We start from the raw sequence: 11,441 nt of genomic DNA on the forward strand, positions 1-11,441 counted from the left end.
CTTTCTAACAAAAACGGAGCTACCTTTGTTGGGGCAGATTATACCAGAAACTTAGCTCAGGCTTGTACAGAATGAAAGGCTATACCACACATGCTCTGGCTTCTGAATGGATAGGGTTGTTAACCTACTGTAACTGTCCTTATCCTACATATTCTTTTAACACTATTTAGTATTGGTGTGTCTGTGTGTGTGCGTGTGCATGCATAGAATATGTGCACGTCATAAGACGTGTGGTGGTCAGAGGGGAGTTTTGTGCAGTTAGTTCTTCCACATGGATTCTGGAGTGGTTTCATCAGTTTGTGCTACACTTGCCTAACCCACTGAGGCACGGCACCATCCTTGTGCATCCCTACTCTGGAGCATAGATCTTTCTAACATTTGCAGATGTTCTTTCATATAAGCCATCAAGTTTCCTGAAGCATTGAATCTATGAGCTATTTTAACTTCGGTCATGGTCCATCTTAATTAAATATATAGTACAGGCTTTTCCTACATCCTTGTATTTTCTCAGTAATACCCTTTTCTGTTTCAAAACCCAGTCTGGATTTTGTTATGTTTCTTAAATTACCTCCAGTCTATTATGGTTTCTCTGTCTTTGTTTCTCCTTTCATTTTTAAAGATTACTGACTAGGTGGGTTTTTTGTTGTTAATTTTGTTGTTATTTATGTGTTTGAGTGTTTTGCCTGCATGTATGTCTGCACCATGTGCATGAAGTGGCGGTGGAGTCTGGAAGAGGTTGTTAAATCCCCTGGAACATGAGTTACAGAATGATTGCTAGATGCCAAGTGAATGCTGAGAATCAAACCTGGGTCCTCTGGAAGAGCAACCAGTGCTCTTAACCACTAAGCCATCTCTCCAAACACCTGCTCAGGTGTTATTTATTTTTTTTTAATGTCCCTTAATTTCAGGTTGCTTCAAGCATTCATTAGATTGAGGTTATGAATTTTGGCATGGCTATAACAAATGTGTTCAATTTATCATATGTCACTTAGTATTGGTGATTTTAACTTTGATTACTTGTTTATGTTAGTGCCTCTTAGGTTTCTTGTGTCTGTTTAGTCGTTTGTTTTTTATTTTATTTTTTTTTTGTACTATACTGTTTTTTTTCCCCCTAACTCAGATATTATTAGGGAGTGAGTGATCACTTACCCCTTTAGTATATAAACTACTTTTTTTTTCCTAAATTAAAAAATTAGATTTTGCCAGGTGGTGGCCTGTGCCTTTAATTCCAGCGCTTGGGAGGCAGAGGCAGGCATGGATCTCTGAATTTGAGGCCAGCCTGGTCTACAGAGTGCATTCCATGGTAGCCAGGGCTACACAGAGAAACTCTATCTGGGGGGCAAATTAGTGGCTCTTATCTACAAAAAATACTTCATTTGTTTGTTGCATTTGACTTTTGAGTGTTTTGCTTTGCCTTTTCCAGGCATTCACCACCTCCTTCAGCTCAGAGCTTCAGCTCATTTTCTTACTGGGTGCTATGGTTCTTAAATACCTTTGTGGCTCATTTGCAGTCTTAGGTCTGGTTATAGAAATGATACTAATGATAATAAACCTCAGGTCATTAGAAGGAAAATTGGCAATTTGCCTATGATATGCCACAAGGCCTTCTTAGGATATTGGAAGTCTTGTTTTCTAACTCCTTTCTAGTTTGAAGGAGATAGTCTTAGCTCTGTCAAAAGAATAGAAGATAGTAAATGTGCCAAGAGTTCATCTCCATGGGCATATTTCTGGTCCTGGTCCTGTGCTCTTCATTCATCTCTCTAGTGTTTTATGCTTAGTTTGGGTAGGGAAGACCTCTTCTATTACATGGTTGTTTTCCTCGAAGACTCAGTAGCTCTCCTATCTCACTGTCAGCTCAGTGGAGGCATTTTGCTATGGATGGAAAATGGAGGAAGGATTTTTCTCCTCAATTAGTTTTTAAAGTATCAGTTAGTTATTAAAGTAAAAATCTAGTTTTCTGAATCATCTGGATTATAATATAAAAGAATGTCTAGTGACTTTCTGCATAATTAATCTTTTCCTAGGTTGCACTGAATGGTAACCCTTTGTATGTAAATCATGTTTCCCTCATCTCTCTTAGCTTTAACAGCACATGTAATTGTGATGCCAACTGTGAGAAAAATTTCTCATTTTGTAACAAGTCGATGAGATCACTGGCAATCCATTTCTAAGTCTCATTTTTTTTCTGATCTGTAGCTGATAGCCTATAAATACTTCATTGTGAATATATACTTAATTTGAGACACAACCCTACCTTTTGGAAGTGTAGATGTGGATTTTTGTTCTCTCTCTCTCTGTTCATGTGTAGGTAGGTGTAGGTATGCTTATCAGTTCTCACCTTGCATCTTGTTTGAGACAGGGTCTCTTGTTGTTCACTAATAGTGCATATGCTAGGCTAGTTGGCCTGAGAGCCTCCAGGAATTCCAGATGTGCATTACCTGTCCGGCTTTTAGTGCATACTGGGGATCAGAACTGAGGTCCTCATGTCTGAGTCATGAGTCATTGAGCCATCTCTCAGCCTTATTACTGTTTTGAAAGAAATGGATTATATATTTCTGGGGACTCAAGTTTTCTTGGTGGACATTTACTATACACTGACAATTTCCAAATTTGCATTCCCATCCTGAATGGTCTTATTATATCCAGGAGCATCTATTTTGATCTCTGTTTGAGGTCCTCACTTATAAACATCTTAAATCCAATATAATCCCTATTTCTTTGCATGCCCCTGACTTTTTCTCTACCCTTTAGATGGCAGGGCACTATAATGTTCCTCTTTTAAAAAATCATATAGGTATAGTTGTTGTGTGCCTGTGCATGAAGTTTGGGGAGGGAAACATGCATTTCACAACATGCCTGTGCAGGTTAGGGGGGACAACTTAGAAATTGGTGGGTTCTGTGGATCAGATTCAGGTCTTCTCAGCAAGTATCTTTCCTCACTGCGCAACCTTGCCAACCCAATACTTCTCTTCCTTGCTTCTGATCTAATCCATCAGTAAGTCTCGTGGCTACACTTTAATATTTGTTCTGAGTTTCTCTCTGGCTCTGCCCTTTTAAAAGTTGTTCATTTTGTCTTAACCTTCTCGACTTACTGGCATATTGCCATTCTTGGTGCTTTTATTTCATCCTAACAATTATTTATTTATGACACAAGCTCTCCTATGCAGCCCTATGTCACCTGCCTCAGCCTCTCAGGTGCTGAGATTACAGGTGGTGTGCTACCAAGACTGGCGGCTTTGGTTCAGTTCTCAAAGCAGTCATTCACTGGTTACTAAAAATTAGATTTTAATTTTTGTTTTGTTGCACATTTGAATATTTTTTGAAACTCTACTGATGTAAATTTTTAGTTCTTTGGTAGGCTATAATTAACATTTTATTCATAGAAAAATGTTCTAACATCAGATATTTTTTGAAGAGTTTTAGAGGTGTAAGAATTTTTAGGTGTGTGTGTGTGTGTGTGTTTGCGTGTTTGCTTGCTTATCTGTTTTGCTTCTGAAATTGATGTTCAGAAACAGTGTGTATAGAATTGATTCTTTGGGCCAGCAAAATGGCTTAGTAGGTAAAGGTGCTTATTGCCAAGTGTAATGAGCTGAGTCTGAACTCTGGAACCTACCAGATGGAATGAGGAAAGTGACTGCAACAAGTAGACTAATTACACACACACACCCGCCCCCGCCCCAATACAGAGGTTTTTAGAAAAGTAAAAACAATTGAACTCTGGCATTATCGGAACTTGCATTCTGGGCTGTCATGTGGTCATATCCTTGTGTCCTAGTTAGAACTCTGAATTCAGTTTTCTGTGATTTTTATGTTTAACTTTCGATGTACTTGTTTTACTAAGGAAAACTTGTTACATTCTCCTATTATGAATTTGCTAACTATTGTTACAGCTTTTGGAAACTTGAATGTACCATTATACCATTCAAATGTCTGTCTATATAGCAGTAGCTTTCATCTCTGATTATTGAATATTTTGTCTGACATGATTTGGTCTATGTTGTAATGTGTATCTGTTATCTTAACTTTTCTTTGTCCGTGTGTTTTGGATTTATTTCTCATAAATATGTAATATGAGATTTAAAAATGCTTTTGGTTTTCATTTTCACGGATCAATGTACATTTATTATGACTCATGTTATAAAAATTAAATATTTGTTTTCCCTCTTATTTTCTAATCTAAGATTTTTTAGTCTTCTCATCTTTTAGATTAATGGAGTTTTCTTTTATAGTTTTCTTTACTATCTCCTTTTCTGCCCCTTGACTTGAAAGTTATGTTTTATAAAGAGAGATGAATTAAGTATATAATCTGTGTATTTTAGTGATTTTTGTAAAAGTTGATTACAGGAGCTGGAGGAATGGTCCAGAGGTTAAGAGCGCTGCTTCTAGAGGTCCTGAGTTCAATTCCCAGCAACCACATGGTGGCTCACAACCATCTATAATGAGATCTGGTGCCCTCTTCTGGCTTGCAGGCATGCATGCAGGCAGAATACTGTATACGTAATAAATAAATAAATAAATCTTTTTAAAAAAGTTAATTACAGTTCAAACTAAAACATTCTATTTCTTTTTTTTAAAATACATTATTCTCATTGTTGTAGCTGATTCTCACCTTCCTGTCTAATGTAGCCTTAAGTAGTTACCTCTTCGCCTCCCCCCTCTGATCCCTGTTCCCTCTTCCTCTAAAACAGCAAATAATACCCCTCAGGAGACAGTCTTGGGTCTTCTTTATTCTTTACATAAAAAGTTGCAATATACTAAATTTGAGAATAAGTGGTGGACACTTTTTAATCAGAGTCATTTAAAAATTATACTGACCTCTTAATATACCTTTAATGCAGTGTTGTCTCCATCTCAGCCAATAAAAAGCTTTTAAATTGATATACTACACTATTTAAACTTCACTTGGAAGGACTCAAAAGAGCATAATCTTCTTACCTTAAAATAGGAATGTAAAGAGGATATAAACTGTCTTAAAATAGGCCTTTGTTTTTGGAGTTGCTTATTTAAAAGGTTTGTATCAATCATCTTACTGTGATAGAGATAATAATTAGTAATTGAAGAGCTGTGTCTAGAGATGATTTGCATTATATGTACCTGCAGTTAAAATCACTACATGGTGATTGTATTATGTTATAATATTTATATTTTTCTTTCAGGAGAGAAATAGAAACAAGCAATAACCACCGTGTGGAGATGTCCTATTAAAATGACAACACTAATGATGTAGACTCTGGAAATGCCTAATAAGTCAAAGAAGACGTTATTAAAGCTTTTTTTTTTTTCTGCTTAAGGTGACATCTTTGAACACTTTAACACGAAACTGACTCTTCTTGTAATGGTTTTCATCAGCGCATCTGCCCTTATACTCTCACCAAACACACTTGAGAACTGTAACTTCATCAAGCACTTTCTGTCCTGAAGCTTTGACCAGTACCTGCTGTCTTTTGTAATTATGCATCCTAGCTAAGGCACAGAAGACTGAATGAATGCAAGGATTCATTAACTTTTGAATTTGTTAAGTACTAACAGTTAACCATTAGAAGTGGTTCAATGATGTAAGAGTCTCACTGCTTCAACCTTTTCTTTGTTGTAGTTTTTAAATTGTCCATTGTTAGCTATTTGACAGATTAAAAGCAAAATAATCATGCCATATTTAGTCCTGGAGTTCAAGTCTGAATGTTTATGTGAAAAATTATTGTAGCAAACTTTTAATATGGCAAAGCAACCTTATGCTCTATTTTAGCCAAAAGAAACATAATCTAAAATTATATTAGAACATTGCCCTTGTCTTCAAACTATTGGTGTAACAGAATATTGATATGCAGCTTGGTGGACTCAATTAATGCACACCCCCCTCCCCAATTATATGTACATTGGTTTGAGGGATGATTTTTGTTTCTACCACTTAACTGAATCTCAACATTTTGAGTAAATGTACCTCAGTCTACTCAGACTTTTTATGACCTTTATAACTACGTTTAAAACCCTTCAATCCTGTTTCTGGGTGTTTGCGAGCGGATTGCTATCATGAAGTAAAAATTTATTACTCTAGGTACTCACTAGCTAAATAAACATAGTTCTTCTTTAGCAAGCATATAATGTTCCTCAACTCTTCTCCAGCTTTTGCAGTGTCCTGGCATTCTTAAAATACTTTGAAAATATGGCCTTGATCCATGAATTAAATCAGTATCTAAGTGAATGTGTTGATGTTTTATTGATCAGATCTATATAAGTGGGAATACAGCATATATCTGGGTATTCTTATAGTTATCTTTTTAACATCCTATTTTTTTCATATCAACATTAATTTTGTATCTTGAAACAAATTGATTTTGTATAATTGAATGTGTTGTGCATCTGTATTGAGTGATTTGATGGCATAAGGTTATGAAAATAATGTCCTGCCCCTTATATTACTGTTTTGAAAGGAGAAAGCTATGTAGAATGATATGTTAAAGGTGAAAATAGCAATACAGTAGATTTGAATACCTTGATGTTTTGCATTACTCCATTTATGTTTACATCGTGTTTAGAGATACTTTCATTTGCTCTCGTCTTTGCTCACTTCAACTCAAAAGCCTCGTGATGGATATTTCTTTGAAACTTTGATTTATATAATTTTTTGTACAATGTTTTAGAATGCAAATATTGTATTTTTTGTTAGAATACAGTATTTGTAGATAACCATAGCTACTTCACAGTTACTTGGTAGTCCCAGTGTAGTTATGTCAGTGTTTACTGAAGGGAACATCAAAATATTAATGGTATATTAAAGAATGAACTTTCATAAAGGAAAATTGCACCTATTTTACCTTTTTGAGACTAAGCCATGAAATCTAGTAACATGTCTCTTAACTATTTATAATGAAAATTGGCATTTGGGTATAGTCAGCACAGCAATGTTCTATATCCTTAAGATTGTATAGGTAGGACATTTCAAAGATGACTCATGTCATTCTGGAGCTCCTACTAGAGAAAACTGTAAAAGGGTGACCTTGTAGGAAGGAGCTGAGTCCTCCCCCTGAGGTTCTCTTTTTCTTGGTGCTTTATTAGCAACTCTGGATATTTTTATAAAACTAGTTACATTATAAACTAATTCAGTCTTGTTTAATTTACATTAGGTTTTATGTAAGAAATGTCATCAGATACCCAATGAGCAGGCTGACTGCAGTAGACTCAGACAGGGCCAGTGTAGCTGAGAGTCTGTTCGTGGTGAGAAGAACATCCCAGTGCCTTTAACCTGAATTTCTAATCTTAAGTGAAATGGGTGCAGCATTCCTTTGGGAAAAAAGCTTCCACTTGGTAACTTTGTGTTTTTCTCACCTAAGTATTCCCCAAAGCACCAGCCTTCTCTTCCTTCTTGGTCAGTCAGTATATTGCAAGATTATTTTTCCATTAAATGAAATCATTACAGGTTGTCTCTATAGCACAACCAACAGAATGTTTCTTAACTGGGGGGACCAAAAGGGAGAGAGCCTGGGCTCTACAAGAGTAGATATATAATAAAATGTTTGAATAATCTTAAATTAAGACATTATTGGTCCCGTGATTTCTTGCTTAATGTTTTTCCAATTTGTCATTTGAATGATTCTTATTAAAGTTATCTTATGTGGGTATTTTATTTTTAAAGGTATTATAGTTTGTATATTTAACAGTAAGGGGGAAAGTGTAACCAAAATTAGTATTCTCTCACTATACATATTGGTACTTGAAAATTCCTTAAAAAAAAACAAAAAACTCAGCCTTTTAGTGCTTAATTCCTCATTTTAACGTGATCTTTCTAATTGAAAAGCTGTGTTATTTTTGAGTACCATGCATGAAGGTTAAGCTGATGTTCAAACAGTTTGCAATAAAAAAAACTCAATCAGCTTAAGTCATTCAATCATTTCAAGTGCATTCTGCATCCTTTACAAGTAAGTTTGTGAGATTTTAAGAGAATTGTGTTTTCATTAAGTTTTGCATATCTTTTGTTATGCCATGTAAATTCCCTTTTTCATATGATTAAAGGAAGGGTATGATGAAATGATTAGTTCATTTACATTTCACTTGTAGCAGTTAAAAATGAGAATTTGAATTTTGTCGTGTTTGGGTTTGTTCATTCCTGTGAATGATGGTACAGTAGGTGAGATTTTTTTTTTTGTTGTTATGGTACCGAACTCACCATTTGGTCCTCTTTAATCTTTGAGGGTTTCAATAAAAATTGTTCACTCATATCTGTGTTCTTTCCTTTTTATCTATCTTTATAAATATATGCTGCTTGCTAGGAAATATCTTTTGCCTATTATGATTTTCCTGATTGGCAAATGCATGTAAGTTACTCATTTTAGTTGGTCATTTAGATTGAGTGAATTAAAGACAGGGAAGATCCCTTTATTCAATCTAACCAGCCTGTTGGCTTACATGTTCTTAATACTTAAGAGAAAAGAGGAAGAGAAGGCCTTTTTTTTTTTTTTTTTAAATGTAGCAGGAGGAAGTAGTAATGCCAGCTGTCTAAGAGCCTATCTCTTTCTTGGCCCCAAGGAATGCTTTTCTAACAGTTTTTACATTATCTTTTAGAATTCATGGAATTTATCTGGATGGTATGTTCATCATTAACTTAGCTCTCTATAAAGCATTTGTTTGGGTGAGAAAACTTAACATTTTAGTTTTGTGTTCTCAAAACCAGTTGTGTGTATACAAAAATCACTGGCTGTGTCCAGTGCACCCACTGCAGTAGCAGCAGGAGCCTCCTTTTGGTCTCCCCAAGAGAAAGTATGTGTTTCATTAGTGTACATAGAATTGAGGGTAGTCATTAGTCACCTGTAGTTAGAACCTAAGTATTCTTCACTGATCTTGCTTCTCAGTGCTGGATTTGGGGATTTCTGTTCTAGGAACTAAGATATTCCAAAAGTTAGCTGATCAAGGTGGTTAACTTTACTTTCTACTTCTATAGTACTTACCAGTATATAATCTCAAAATGTAGTAGAGTTTTCCCCTGCTAAAATGACAGACAGAATTCTTGTGTAGTACCTGTATGTAGTGGTAGTAGGCTAGGTACAGTTTATTCGTAAGTAGTGCACTAAATCCAGAATTGATTTAATGTTGGTTATCTGTGTAACATTGGAGCTAAATTTAAGTGAAAAACTATTCCCATGAAAACGTAAAATGAAGATAGGGATTCAGAGTAACTGCCCAGGTTGGATCCCCACCTCTTCTGCCATCTTACTTGGTCCTTCAGAGAACATATATTTGAAGAGTTCATATATTAAAGTTGGATTTTTACATACTGTGCATTCGGAAACACTGGATGATGGAATTGCATTTAGGGGATGTAGGAATAAGTCAGTTGAGTTACATCTAACTGATGGGATGACACCGAACCAGTCTCTTAGTTGTTAGTGTGCAAATAGAATACAGCTAAGATTGTGCATTTCTGAGATTTTGTAACGGGATTTATTTAGACAATTAGATTTGTAGGCTATGGTAGTGTCTAATGATGTCAAATGTTTTCCCTTTGAAAGTAAGTTTGGCCAACCATGTGATTTTTGTGTGTCAAGAGTATTAAACGTGTCCCAAAGACATCCAAATTTTTTTCTTCTACCATTTCATAGTATCTTTTTATTCTTCATAAATCAGGTTAGAGCAATTTTACAGAAAATCTGAAAAGAATATTTAGAGTTCTTACCTACTTTGTACCCAGCTCCCCGAGTTCCTGATACCTTAGAAATTAATGAGTATGGATCCTTCATTTCCTCAATGTACACTTTAAAATTTCTCTTAGTTTTTACCCAATGTTCTTTTGTCAGGTTCTCCCAAGAGTACCGTGGCACTTCTAGTTTTCACATCTCCTTGGTTGTAGTGGTTTCTTGGGCTTCTGTTTGATGATAATGATTGATAATGTGGAGAATATTCCTCCTTTGGAATGTAGCTGGTAGGTAATTCTGTTTATTTGGGTTATAAGTTTTAGGGAGGAGGACTACACACATGAAGGGCTTTTTTTCTGTCACGTCAATAATGTGACTGGTGATGACTGGCTGAGGTGGCGAATGTCAGGTTTCTTATATTTACTCTTGTGTACGATGCCCGAGGTTAAACCTGGAGTCTGGCACATTCTAAGTACTCTACTGCTGGCCCACTTAGCTTCCCTTTGTCCTATGAGACAAGGGTATGATGGCTAATCATGAATGTCAGCTTGTTTAAACTGAGAAGTGCTTCTGGGTTGCTTCTGTGAGAGTGAAGACTTTTCCAGGGACCATTAAATAGGTGAGGACCCTGAATGTGGAAGTAGCATCATCTAATAGACTGAGGGCTCAGAGGGAATAAAAGGAGAAGAAAGAAATGTAAACATCTCTGCTTCCTGGCCACTATGATGTGCCACCCTTCTGCCATGATAAAACCAGGAACTAAAAAATCTGTTTCCCCAAGGTATTTGGTTAGTGTTAGAAAATGTCTAAAGCATAGGTTCTTTCTGTGACTCATTCTGGCCTCAAATTTATAATCTGCCCTTTGCCGCCTCTGCTAGCATTGCAAATGTACATCACCACAATGCCCTGCAGGTTACTCCTCCAGTGTATTCAAAGGAAGTTCTAGTCCACATTTGAGGGGAGAATTAATACTGTAATTCTTGTATTTAACAAAGATTTATAATTATAAAATAGAGAAATTTAATTATTCACCCTCAATTCCTGAATGCTTGTATGTCAATACTTCCCCTTTAGAAAGATACATCTCACTTTCTATACCTTTTTCAGGGGGACAGCGGAGATCTTGAAGGACTTCTAATAGGACTGACCTATTTCAAGCATAATTGTATGAAGAAGCAATGATTCTAATAAAGGGGTAAAAGATAAGCAAATTTTAGGTCATGGGGGAAATTCTGGCTGTTGTGTGTGAGTAGGAACTGATAGTCATTGAGCTTTTGCTGGAGAAAAATCTGAGGTAGATGTATGCTATGATTAGACTGGTGTGTTCCTTTAAAAGAGAACGATGTTTGAAACAGTGTAGCATCTTTTGTAATTGAGTCTTTTTATATATACTTTTAAAAATCAACATGGCATTTGTATATATTTTGTGGGGTTCAATGATACTGTGTGCAACATGTACCGGTCAGGTGAAAATAGTCATGTCTGTCACCCAGACGTAAGCATTAATTGCTGTCACTTGTAGCTTTGCTATGTGATAAGGCTGTCCCTACTGACCACCCCTCCCCCACTCTTCCCAGGTTCTGATAACCACTGTCCTATGCTCTCAGAGGTCATGTGAGATTATGCAGTATTTACTTTTCTGTGCCTGGCTGGCTTTGCTTGACATAATGTTGATGAACTTCTTTTGAACATTGTAAGGTGATTTTTAATATAGTGGCCAAGAACATGAGTTTTGGAGGTGGGTAACTGTTCCTGGAATCTGAAACCCCTACCTAAGTCAGTCTATATTTTCTGGTGGGTTAAGAGAGCAAAATAGTA

At 36.0% G+C, this 11,441-nt stretch overlaps 1 protein-coding gene across 4 annotated transcripts in view; it reads left to right on the forward strand.

Moving 5' to 3' along the window:
• The window catches only part of Ythdf3 (YTH N6-methyladenosine RNA binding protein F3), a 33,934-nt gene extending 25,723 nt beyond the window's left edge, over positions 1-8,211 (forward strand). For 2 of the 4 annotated variants that reach the window (XM_052718849.1, XM_052718847.1), the window contains one exon: positions 5,292-8,211. In XM_052718849.1, the coding sequence (XP_052574809.1) occupies positions 5,292-5,324 (33 nt within the window). In that variant the 3' untranslated portion in view covers positions 5,325-8,211. Of the gene's footprint in view, positions 1-5,156 lie in introns of all 4 variants that reach the window. The other 2 variants (XM_052718850.1, XM_052718848.1) reach the window with 1 other exon arrangement.
• Positions 8,212-11,441: the final 3,230 nt, after the last annotated feature.

Source organism: Peromyscus californicus, unplaced genomic scaffold (genome assembly GCF_007827085.1).
Source record: "Peromyscus californicus insignis strain IS unplaced genomic scaffold, ASM782708v3 Scaffold_5__1_contigs__length_169319896, whole genome shotgun sequence".
Lineage (NCBI taxonomy): Eukaryota > Metazoa > Chordata > Mammalia > Rodentia > Cricetidae > Peromyscus > Peromyscus californicus.